The following is a 12,389-nucleotide window of genomic DNA, read 5'->3' as shown; positions in this document are numbered from 1 at the left end:
GAGCCGGTCGGTCGGTACCCTGAATCTGCGTTTAAAGCAGGAGATTATTATGCCAATTTCCCTTAAAGGAGATGTTATTGTTTGGTTGCAGGAGTAGGTGAAAGCTTAAGTGTGTGTGTGTGTGTGTGTGAGTGTGTGTGTGAGACAGACAGAGGACAAAAGCCAGGTAATGTGTTCGAGAGGTGAGGTGAAGCATAAATTGTCATTTGGATGCCATCATCACGATCCAGCCACAGGTCGTGTCAACATCCGCTTACCTACACTTATCTCTCTCACACATACACACACACACACACACACACACACACTGCTGTTGTGTGATTACCCTGCAGACACTGTTCAGCCTCTTAAATCAGATTGTTACTTGTCACCAGCAGAAAAATATCTCTTGAATATTTCTTTGGGGTTGGTAGTCGGGGGTTTGGAATGTGTGAAATATGCATACGTGGGTGGAGTGGTTGTGTTTTTGTGTGTCCGTGTGTGTGCACGAGTATGTGTGTTGTTTGTGTGTTTTGTGTGTGTGTGAAGAACCATGTTATATGATTGGATGATAATTATTGCAATATTGCCCTTTGCAGAACTACTGTCAACATCCTGGTCTGAGTATGCGATATAAGACGTGTGTTTCATAAGCATCCTGAAACAAGGGTACTGTAAACATCCTGAGCTGAGTTTGCTGAAAATGTCCTGGCCTGGGTGTGCTGTCTGACCAAACATCCTGACCAATCTCAAAAGTTCCAGGTGTGTCCTGTGGCTGTTTTGATAAATCAAATCCAATCCCACAATCCATCATTTTGAGCTTTGAACCCACAAACCCCTCTGAAGCAAGGCCATGCCAGCCAGGACTGAAGCCACGCTGCACGTACCGGGTCGTGATGCTTCTGACTGTGTTCTTTCTCCACATTAGATGCTAAAGCGAGCAAAGGGGTTCATGTGAGTTTACGTGAGTGAAACTGAGGGGCTCGTGTAAGCTCACGTGAGCGAAACGGTGAGGCTCGCCTGAGCAAAACCGAGCGGCTCGTGTGAGCTCACGTGAGCGAAACGGTGAGGCTCGCCTGAGCAAAACCGAGCGGCTCGTGGGAGCTCACGTGAGCGAAACGGTGAGGCTCGCCTGAGCAAAACCGAGCGGCTCGTGGGAGCTCACGTGAGCGAAACGGTGGGGCTCCCACTGCCTTCTTGACTGCACACACGCATGCGCTTTTGACTTTGATCTCAGTTTTGTTTGAGTAATCTGTGGTAAAGACAGATAAAAGTGTGGCTTACATCACAGCCTTTTCTCCCTTGATTTCAGTGACAACTACAAATAGGGTTTGTTGTTTGCTGTGATGCATCCGCCAGTCTCCCGGAACAATAAAAACCTTCTTTATATATTCATTCACTTATTTGCATATGCATGTGTGTCTCTATTCAAATTCGAGGCAACTGTGTGACTTTTCTTTCGCGTGGTGGTGTATGATCGCTGGTCTGTCGGATCTTCTCCATCTGGAGGTGACGGAACGACTTTGTGTGCGCGTACCGCGGTTGTGCACATGCAGCGGTTGTGCGCGTACCGCGGTTGTGCGTGCACTGCAGTTGTGTGTGTGTGTGTGTACCACGGTTGTGCGTGCACTGCAGTTGTGTGTGTGTGTGTGTGTGTGTGTGTACCGTGGTTGTGCGTGCCGCGGTTGTTCTATATCCGGCAGATGGTATCTGTGGACAGTTTAATATTGAGCTGTTTCTGAGTGCTGTTTTCACCGGGTTTATATACAGCGGCTTTGACCTGCACTATAAGAGTAAAGAAACAAAGGCTGAAATGAGGTTGTTTATGACTTCGTCCTCTTTACTCCTGTGGGAGTCGCGCTCTGGCTGGTGTGTCTGACTGACTGAGTTTTTTTTTTTTTTTTTTTTTATCAGCTCGACTGAAAAAATCATTTGTACTTCAGTTTTTCCTGATAGGAGTACAAAGCCCTGACGACAGATGGAACAGGTTATACGTTTAGTAGCTCAGGAACAGAAGGAGGAAATGATCGCTTGTGCTAAAAGAAATTCCTCCCTCTTGATGTTCTTCCGCAAAGGTTGTTTAAGCTCATTTTCACTGTGTGTGAACAAAGACTTAGTTGACGGTTTAGTTCCGTCGTTCGTTCGTCCGGCCGCGTGTCTGTAAAGTGTTGCTTTGAGTTTCACACTTATTCTTGCACAGGTACAATCAAAAGGGGTTTCTCCCCCCCTTCTAGTCACGAGTTCCAGTTTGTGGAGATCAGTAGTGGCATAACTAGTGAAGCATTACATGTAAGGTTATTTTTCCAGTTTATTATTTTAATGGTCAATATTCCCATGGATGTGGATCCAAAAGGTTGCGTTGGGCTTTTGCTGTTGGAGCTGACCGAACTAAACTGTGCTTCCCTTTGAACCATTCAGCCTTCCGTAGTTTGTGTGTTGCGTTCTGAGAACTCCTGATAAGGTTCTAGAAGGTTCTTTGAGTGAGTCATCAGAGCCTGGTGCCCTCCCCCTGCCCGCTGGCGTGCATAGATTGCCTGGTTCTTCGCTCCCTGTTTAACTCGATCAGTGCCCTTCTCAAGATTATAACAAATGACGGCAACAAAATTACTGTCATCCATCTCTGAGCAGGCAGAAGTGTTTCATATGCACCCCCCCCAAAAAAGTAAAAACAGACACGAGGGAGAACGATGAAGCATGAAGGGGGAGACATGGATAAATAGGAAATAGACTCAGACTGCATTTATTTACTTCGGATTACACACACACACACACACACACACACACACACACACACACAAAATCATATATAGATGTCCAATTGAGAAGTTCGTGTGAACTTTACGCATTAGTGCGAATTGGATGCACCTCCACGCGATCTTCCTCGGCGGCTGATTCCTGCTCCGGACCTGCTCATGTGGGACTTCTGTAGCCACGAGCAGGTTGAAGCAGGAGGGGGCTGCACAGAGGCGGAGCCAGCACCGAAAGCCACCAGACCACCATGTGTGTGTGTGTGTGTGTGTGTGTGTGTGTGTGTGTGTGTGTGTGTGTGTGTGGCTTTAATTGCCAAGCCATTCTCTCTCTCTTTCTTTCTCGCCTTCCCTCCCTCTCTCGCAGACTCCCAGTTCATTGTTTTACGGTGATGAAAGCTCTTGGGTGGGGTAGGAAAAGCTGCTTTTTGCTGAGATTGATGACTGCCTCGTAGCCATCAGAATTTAAATACTCCCCCTCTAATTATGGTTCAGTATTGTTTGCCGCCCACCCGCCTGTAGGTCTAACTGCTGGTGCTGTCACGTTGGTGTACAGTGCTGTCTTTAGAAATTTCTTTTTTAAAAACAAACAAAAAAACCCTTTGTCTCATAATAATTGATATATAGCCATATAAAAATGTTTCCTCTTTTAAAACACAGAAACCGTACATTTATATAGTACAGAGTATTATAAACAGCTGGGCATGCTTTGAAAATCTATTTACTTTAGCGTCTGCAGTGCACAATGCCCAACATGCACTGCCAAAATGCCACTGCTGATTTTTCTTGTCTCCGCGTGCTCTGTGTTTTGCAGACTGAAGTCATTAAGGGTCCAAACGGCAGCGTTGGGATGACGTTCCGGCATGTTCCAGCCTCTGACGGTGATGTGGTGCACGTGAGCATCGAGACCGTAACCCCCAGCTCCCCCGCTGCCCAGGCCGATCTGCAGAAGGGAGATCGCCTCATTGCTATTGGAGGTCAATGTTAATTAATGTAACTCCCAATACAGAAAGTACAGAATGTACTTTCATCTTAGTGCTATTATACCATGTATAAATTTTTATACGCTCATCTAAAATTTCACGGTTTATTTTATTAAAGTTATTGCAAATGTTTCATAAAAAGAGCCTGGTATATCTTTGGCTTATCTGTAATTGTTGTCTTTTGACATACTGTTTCTACTTAGGTTTGAAACATGAATTTAAATAACACCTTTCTGAGGGTGGTTTGGTATTTGGTTGACGTGTTCAGTGATGGAGATGGAGCAGTTTTAGGTCAGGCACCTTTACAACCACATAGAGTAGTGTTTCTCATGGGGGATTGATTTGAATCACGGGAAACACTAATCCCTGCAGGGTAGTTGGTCCCCAGGGGTGGTATCACCAACCACTGACATAGGAAAAATATTCTCATTTTACAATCGTAAAGAAATTACTCTATGTCTGTGCAGGAGTCAAAGTAACATCATCTGTCCAAGTTCTGAAGCTACTGAAGCAAGCAGGAGATCGAGTGGTTGTCCTGTACGAGAGGCCAGTCAGACACCAGGTCCCAGCCATGAGCTTAGGACCACTCCCGGAGACCCTAAACCCCCTGGAGGATCCTGGATACACCCCCGCTGGAGGTTACGAGGAAGACCCAGCCCACATTACCACCATGGACATAACTGATAGCAAAGACAATGACTCTGAGTTTGAGGAACTGATAATGGAGTCCAAACCAGCTGGAGCTTCCGCCAGTGTAGAAGCTAAAGATGATTCCTTACTGTCCATTAACCAAAGCCCTAAAAAGACTGTGGCCAACCTGGCCTCCAAGCCCCTGGGCACCATCTCCCCAATCCTCAACCGTAAGCTCAACCTGGCCGGCCTTCAATCTCCGCTCAAACCCCAGCCTAAGGAATTGCCAAAGCCGTCGCCTCACAAGAGTGCGGAGCCATCTGAACCACCCCAGAGACCAACGGTGCCCCCCCCTCCTCCACCTGCTCGTCCCCCTGTCCCGCCCAGGCCCCACATAAAAGTGACATCAGCTTCATCTGAATCCCAGAACGCATCGGAAGGAAATGACTCGGCAGTGGAGAAAAGTCCGGAAAAAATCACGCCTGCCGCAAGCAATGGAGACAAACCTACATCTGAGAAAATGGCCAATAAGGCTCTGGAGCCAAAGCCCATAAACAAACTTCCAGAGGCCACCGACGAACTTCTCACAGCCCCCGTCACCAGTAAGCAAGATTCAGCCAAAGAAAAAATTGTTGAGAGCGCCTCTACTAGGAGAGACAGTGTGGATGAGCAGAATCTCTGGGAGTCTGCTGAGGTGATGTTCGAGAGCAAATCTGCTTCTTGGAGCAAATCCTCAGTGGTGTTCGATGTGGAAAGCAACCATAAATACCTTAACGTAGCACTCTGGTGCAAGGATCCCTTTAAGCTGGGTGGTCTGCTGTGCTTGGGGCACATCAGCTTGCATTTGGAGCACATAGCCCTGGAGTGCTTGTCCACTTCCTCTGCAGAATACCAGAGCACTTTCCGTCTGTGTGCCCCAGAACCCAGAGCCAACGTCAGCCGCACTGCTCTGCGCAGTCTGAACACGCACAAGGGCTTCAGTGAGAAGCTGTGCTACGGAGACGTCACCCTCAACTTCATCTACCTGGAAGAGGGGGAGTCGGACCTCTCCAGTGGGCTCACTGAGCGCGAGGGGAGCTTGCATGACGAGGAACTGAAGGAACGTGAGAAGGATCGAGACCAGGCGCCGGCAGTAACCCGGGATGACCTGAGCTACAACCCCATGCAGATCGGTGAGGTCCGGCACAATTTCCAGGACACGCAGTTCCAGAATCCCACATGGTGTGAATACTGCAAGAAGAAGGTGTGGACCAAGGCCGCGTCGCAGTGCATCGTCTGTGCCTACGTTTGCCACAAAAAGTGTCAGGAGAAGTGCCTTGCCGAGCATCCTTTCTGCTTGGCGACTAATGACCGGCGCAGCACGGACCCTGAGGCCAAGTCCACCATCAACCGGGCGACCACTGGCCTGACACGCCACATCATCAACACCAGCTCCCGCCTACTTAATCTGCGGCAAGTACCCAAAACCCGACTGGCAGAGCAAGTTCCAGAGGTGGGACCTGGACCGGCCGAGCCCTCTCCAAAACACACCCCCAACACCTCAGACAACGAAAGCAGCGACACGGAGACATATGTCGGAGCGAGCCCTTCGAAGCAGCCGCCCGGAGGCGGCGGCACCAAACTGGCGCGCAAGGAGGGCGGCTTAGACGACAGCGTCTTTATCGCGGTGAAGGAAATTGGCCGAGACCTGTACCGCGGCCTGCCTCCGGATGAGCGCTCGCAGAAGCTCGAGCTGATGCTGGACAAGCTACAGCAAGAGATCGATCAGGAGCTGGAGCACAACAACTCGCTGATGTCCGAAGAGCGGGAAGCCGCTGACGCGCGACGCAAGGCCCTGGTCACGTCGGCTCTGGCCAAGTCTGGCGAGCGGCTCCAGGCCCTGACTCTGTTAATGATCCACTATCGTGCTGGCATCGAGGACCTGGAGTCCGTGGAGAGCACCTCGCCCTCCGAGCAACATGGCTTCCCCAAATCGAAAGCGGGAGGTCTGGAGGAAGACATGATGGGCACGGAGGTGTACAGCAGTGAGGTTTGCAGCCCAGTGGACGTGCAGATGCTGGATGAGATTAGCGACGAGCAGATATGTGTGGAGGCGTTGCCGCGTTAGCTGACAGAAGGCTAGCCTCCAGGGGCTTGAGATTCACAGCGACGCATTTTATCATGGGATTGCTGGAAAAGACAAGGACTCGCCAGCATTTGAATTTCATACGAAAATGAAGTTAGAAAGTTGTTTTCCAAAATACCCAAAAGACTATAACCCCCTCCCCCCGCACCCTGCTTTTTTATGTTTTATTTTCTTTTTTTCCCCCCTTCTTCCACTGTCATTTTGTTCAGTATTGTTCTCAATCCTAGGAGTATCAGCACAAAGTGTCAAATATCAAACAAGAACAACAGCTTTTACTTTCGGGGCAGTACTGGAGTTAACCTATATTGTCCTCGTTCGGGACCAACGTAGAATCGTAGATCCAATAGAGGTTTGTGTGGTAATCTACAGCACCAGGTTTTGCAACGAAATAGCCCTTTTGGAAAGCCTGATTCCAAAAAGTTCTTGTTCCATTTCGTCTTGCCTAGACCACAGGTCCACAGGTGCTGCTGTCAGTAGAAGTTGGGTCAAATTTTGTATTGCTGGCAAAACCTGCAGTAGGAAATGCAGGAGCAGGCAAGTCCACTTTGAGAGCTTCGAGACCTTTAGCTCTCGATTGCATTCTTCCAGTAGGATACTAAAGTAAGTACTAAAATGTAACCCATAATATGTGATCCACAGTTATTTGTACACATTTCATCTCTGCATGTGAGCACTTTTTATAATACTAGATGTTTTTCTTTTCACTTATATAATAAGTATTTGGTTTATTTATGTTTTTTTTGTTTTTTTTAAAAATGTCTCAATATTGCATTACAAGGGAGTCGTTTTGACATGGATAGTCACCAGGTTATGATATGATATGTATTTTTGGACCAATTTAGTTTTTCTTTAGTATTGTTAATATGTTGCAATGACATGCCAAACAAATGTGACATGATTCTTTGTAGCGGCATTGTTTTCAATTATTTATTATTAGTCTTATTGCAGGAGGAGTATTCTTATTGTATTAATAATTGTGTGTTTTGATTATGGAATATCTTCTCTCTGTCCCTTCACATTCATTAGTTTGGGCCTCTGTGACTTTCATCATTATGACAAACCTCAGATACTTGAGAAAAAATGGTTTGAAACCTTAACCCAACACATGATGCAAAATGGCATTTGTCATTTTGGTTTATTTGAACCAAAATGGCAAATGTTAGATCATTTTCAGACGTAGTCATTGGCTTTTTGTTTATCTTTTCTTTTCTTTTTATTATTGTTTTCTTTCTTTCTACTGTTTTTGTTTTGTATTTTTGATATGCGTTTGTCACCCATGTTTGTTTCTTTATACCCTCGAAGCTGATACATTAAATCGTCATGAAAAGATATTTCCCCAAACAACTTAATCTAGTACTACCAGTGCAGAGGGTCTTGGCAACATTGCTTTGCTCTCTAGTTCATTAACGTTACACAACCTGAGTGGTCATGCACACCCTGGTCCCTCTTCCTTCTCTCCCATTTGACTGAAACTCTACTTGGCAACCCCCGAGTATTGTTTCGCTGCTTCTGTTCCTTCGGCCCGCATATGGCTTTGTGTCCAGCAAAGCATCCGCATTCATTAAACACACTATCAAAAAGCTTTCCATATTACTTAATTACCGAGGTTAATTAGAAGAGTATTGGGGCTGCGGTTGAGGACGCGCACAAGGTATGATGGGAATTCTGAGAACAACAGAGCCAGGTTGCGAACAGTATATGTGCTTCTGATATATGCTAGTGTGGAAAGCAGACGCTTACAGCCACAACTGCTCTACAAACTCACTTTCACTACTCTGCTTCCGTGCACTGTTTTCGGAGGAGATCCACAGTAACGGTCAGGAGGGGATATTATGGTCTGTATTTCTTTAATTCACTCAGAGATGTTTCCAGACTCTGAGCTCGAGCGTTAATGGGGAAACCTGGTCGTTCTTCTGTCCTGTAGCTGCTGTGTCTGTAACCCTGTGCTCTTCAAACACCAAAAGCTCCTGTGCAAATTCCTGCCGTCTCGCCACGGCGACAGAAACCATGTCCGCCTCGGCTAGTTATGGTGAAGTGTTTCCGCAAGCGCTGCCGTTCCTCGTCGGAGGCTGAGTCATGTTTCTTAAGCTGCGTATAGACAACCGACTCTAATCGGATTTCTCGTTCATGTTCCTGTTCCTTAAACCTGATTCGTGTGGTGCTCGTGTAACACTGTGCGCTTTGGATGCTTCTGGTTGAAGTTGAACCGAACAGACTCGGCGCACTCAGAGTTGACTGAATAGATCAAATGAGAACAGAGGAAAGCCGATTAGATCGGAGTGTCTGTACGGAACCTTGGCGCTATTGTAAATAGCCTGACCACAGATGGACGCTGCGCTCTCGACCCCCTCAAACCCTTTCGCAGTAGTGCGCCGTACGGTGGTTAATTTTTGTTGTTTGTATCGATGTCTTCATTTTCGTTTGTTTTAAACATGGTTATGGACAGCTGCTAAAGCACTGCACAGCTTTGTGTAACGCTGTAGTAACTACACACTGACATATCATATTTGCTTATGCACTTGATACAAATAAATTATTTAGAAAAAGTGTTGCTCCCTACCTTCTCCCGATGAATCCTGTGTTCTCTTCATGTTTTAGAGGGCTAGTCTGACTGAATCTAGCAGCATGGTGGATGTTGAGTGAACCGCAGTGTCCACTATTAGCATATGAATTCTAGTTGTGAATTTGTATAATGAACTTCATCGCGGGCAGTTAGTGTAATTCTGATCAGCTGCTAGCGTTCATGTATTTACCATCTTGGCAGTTCTGGTAAGTTACTCTTCAATACTTTTTACATAACTAAGAATGGGTTTTGTATTTATTCGGTGTTGGTCTCTTCATTAAAAGCTTTATTTGTTTGGAATTCACCTTGCTATGGTTTATGGAAATGTAAAAAATCAAACGTAAGGTGAACTATCCGTTCCCATGTCTAAACTCAGATTTAAGTTTAGTCATTAAGGAATGCTGTGAATGTTAAATGAAGAATCAGGAAACGGCGCATTATTGATCTGTGACCAGATGTCCACCTGTGAAAACCGTGATGCTCTGATCAATAATTGGAAACGCTTATTTCCTGTTTACTAAAGGAAACCTGAAAAGTATATTAAAACAAAAACAAAAAATCAATACAACATATTAGCACGAGTCGATTGCGTTATTCGAGCGTTGTGGAAATTGGGCCTCTTCGTGTGGCCCTAAACTTCTCCCTAAACTGCTAAAACCAAAAGCAAGCGATGACACATGCACAAAGGGGCCTTTTTTTTCAAACACATCGTTCAACATTTTATTTCTATTTTTCTTTTTTTTGGTGTAGGACTTTGGTCCCATCCACTACTTACAAGAACCTTATAGAGTTACAGTCGTACGATCTGAACCCTGACTACAGGACTTTCCACAGGATCTAAAACTGCTGAACCGCTGTCTCCTTGCATTGAGGAGATACCTTACATATGCACACGCACACACACAAGACACATTTATGAAGGCACAGACCAACATTGGCGCACACACGTTCACAAATGAAACCGTTCTTCTAAAAAGCAAATAAAATGAAATGACGTGATGGTTTCCACTCTTAACTGTCCGAGTGCTGGGGCGGGTTAAAGAGCTGCGTGGTGGTAATTAACGCCGAGTGCTTCCCTGCAGGGATGCCGGCTTCCGGCAGAATCCCAACTTGTCTGATGTTTCTCTCAGATTATGGACTGCGGCCAGAAGCTCTCATTTTAACGAGTACGAGATGCAACTTGACGAGTAAAATGAATCTCGCCACCACCGTGTGTGGGGAAACTACTGCTGGCAAGACCTATTAAATGCTGCATCGACTGTATGCCAGCGTCCGCTGCACGGGTAGTCCGGCTGGAGGCTGTGAGGGGCAAGTGGTCCTCAGTACTGGGATTGTGAGACCCTTGATGTGAAGGCCTAGATGTAGCCAGCATGACGGCACTGATCCGTGATCAGCCTCTGCTGTGCATCTGTGTGTGGCTGAACCCCTACCGTGTGTGTGTGTGTGTGTGTGTGTGTGTGTGTACGTGTTCGTGTTTAGCCGGATAGCACCACCTACAGCTTTCACCACACACAATCTCGTTACGTGATGGTAGATGGTGCTGTTTGAGGCTTCGGCTCTAACCACATCCCAGCTGTGTTTTGTTGAACTCTGCTATGATAATAGGACAGGAAACAGGAAGTAATCCAGCAGCAAACGAATGCAAGAGTGGAGGGAGATTGTTGACAAATGGGCTTTGTAATACACGTATTAAAAAATAAGGACATTTAAGTGATATGGCTTTTTTGGGCATGTTTAAAATTTCAAAACCATATCTGAGACTGAATTTAAGATGCCTATTTGAAAAATAAACACATTTTAAAACACACAAAAAAAAGATTCACACACATCTTTAATAAGCTAAACATTTTAACACATTTAAATTATTAAAATATAGATATTGGCGATCGTATATACAGTTTAAAAGTCAAAATATATTCTACTTAAACTGACATACTGTCACAGTACAATAAAATAATCTTTTGGCAAATGAAAAGGGATTGATTTGTCAACATAATGTGGGCGATGTTGTCTTGAGCAGCCTGGTAATCTCAGTGGTCGACCCTGTTCAATTTGGCACCGATCCTTCACAAAATAAACCATACCCCTTATCCTATAATTCACATAAAAACACATCTCTGAACACAAATGAATTTGATTGGACATGCTGAAGGGGATCTTTCACTGTGATGTAATGATGTGCTCCTCATGAAAGAATAAAATGAATCTTGATTCATTTTCATAATGAATAATACAGCAGAAACATCCCAAACCATAATCGACGTTCATAATAAATCATGGTTTGCCTGTGAGGGCTGAGCTACTCCTGTATCCTTCTGCACACTAAGCTGCTCTATCAGTGTCTATTCTCAGCCTTCAGTGTAGGACGCGATTTCAGTCGCCTTTCAGTGTGCAGCGGAAAACATTTTAAGGCCATTTCATTGTAAAACTATGATCATTTTTAAGCCAGGTAAATCATGAAAATCAAACTCAGAAAGGTGGATATGTAAGTGCACATTGTCTGTGCGTGTACTCTGTTCAAAGCACTTCTTTAAAAGAGTTAATTTACAGAGTAGCTTTCCCTCCTACCAAAATCAACCAGCACACATCTACTGTGTGCTCTGTCTAGCTGCAATGCCTCTTTCTGATGTTAAATAAATATTAAACACAATCAAATATGATTAATAAATGTGATGAAATTTGAATTTTGAAGGTTTCCCGGTAGCCTCTTAGTGATTGTTTTGGTTGTTCGGGTTGTCCTGTTTCACAGAGTTTATATGCAAGAGTTTCAATATTTAAATGTTTATGCTGCCGTGGTTGTCGCTGATTTTTAAAGTCACAAACAGGCTTTTTCAGAAGAACAAAGTGAAAGCAAAGCCCCTGGATATCCTCAGTTGAGACAATTTAGCAATTTCAAAGCTTTAAATGGTTGAAATGGTTACTTGCAAACAGTGTAATTTCAGCTGTAAGTCGCTCATAAAGGAGCGGTCTATATCTGGAGTATGAGGCGTATAGAAGGTTTGAACTTTGCGACGGGAATGTAGTGTATGAGTCTAATAAAAAGGGCTTTGGCAGGCCCTCTGCGGGACCTGCAAGGTTGCGCTGACCCCAGTGCTCCGTCTGGAGCTGGGGCTGCTACCCTCCTCATGCGCTGCGCTTTAAAGGACGATGACAGCAGCTTTGGTTTCAGCAGAACGAACAATGTTGTACGGCACAGGGTGTAGGAGGACAAACAAGGGGACGTTTCTCACAAAACCAGCCACGTAGTCGTGCTCAAAGCCTTGGCCCCCATCCCAGCCCACCCCCACTTAACACAACATAAAAGGCCAGAAGGGCACATACATGGGTGGGGTGGGGTGGAGTGGGGTGGGGTGGGAGGGGGT

The 12,389-nt window shown here is 45.5% G+C and overlaps 1 protein-coding gene across 1 annotated transcript in view; it reads left to right on the top strand.

The window, feature by feature from the left end:
- Nucleotides 1-7,793, top strand: part of pdzd8 (PDZ domain containing 8) — a 31,028-nt gene extending 23,235 nt beyond the window's left edge. Inside the window, exons 4-5 of the mRNA XM_027017826.2 lie at nt 3,541-3,703; nt 4,177-7,793. Of these exons, the coding sequence (XP_026873627.2) occupies nt 3,541-3,703; nt 4,177-6,446 (2,433 nt within the window). The 3' untranslated portion in view covers nt 6,447-7,793. The remainder of the gene's footprint in view (nt 1-3,540; nt 3,704-4,176) is intronic.
- The last annotated feature ends 4,596 nt before the right edge of the window (nt 7,794-12,389 follow it).

This window comes from Electrophorus electricus, chromosome 13 (assembly GCF_013358815.1).
Source record: "Electrophorus electricus isolate fEleEle1 chromosome 13, fEleEle1.pri, whole genome shotgun sequence".
Taxonomy (NCBI): Eukaryota; Metazoa; Chordata; class Actinopteri; order Gymnotiformes; family Gymnotidae; genus Electrophorus; species Electrophorus electricus.
Note: the sequence above shows the minus strand (reverse complement) of the source record. Positions and strands in the feature narration are given on the sequence as shown.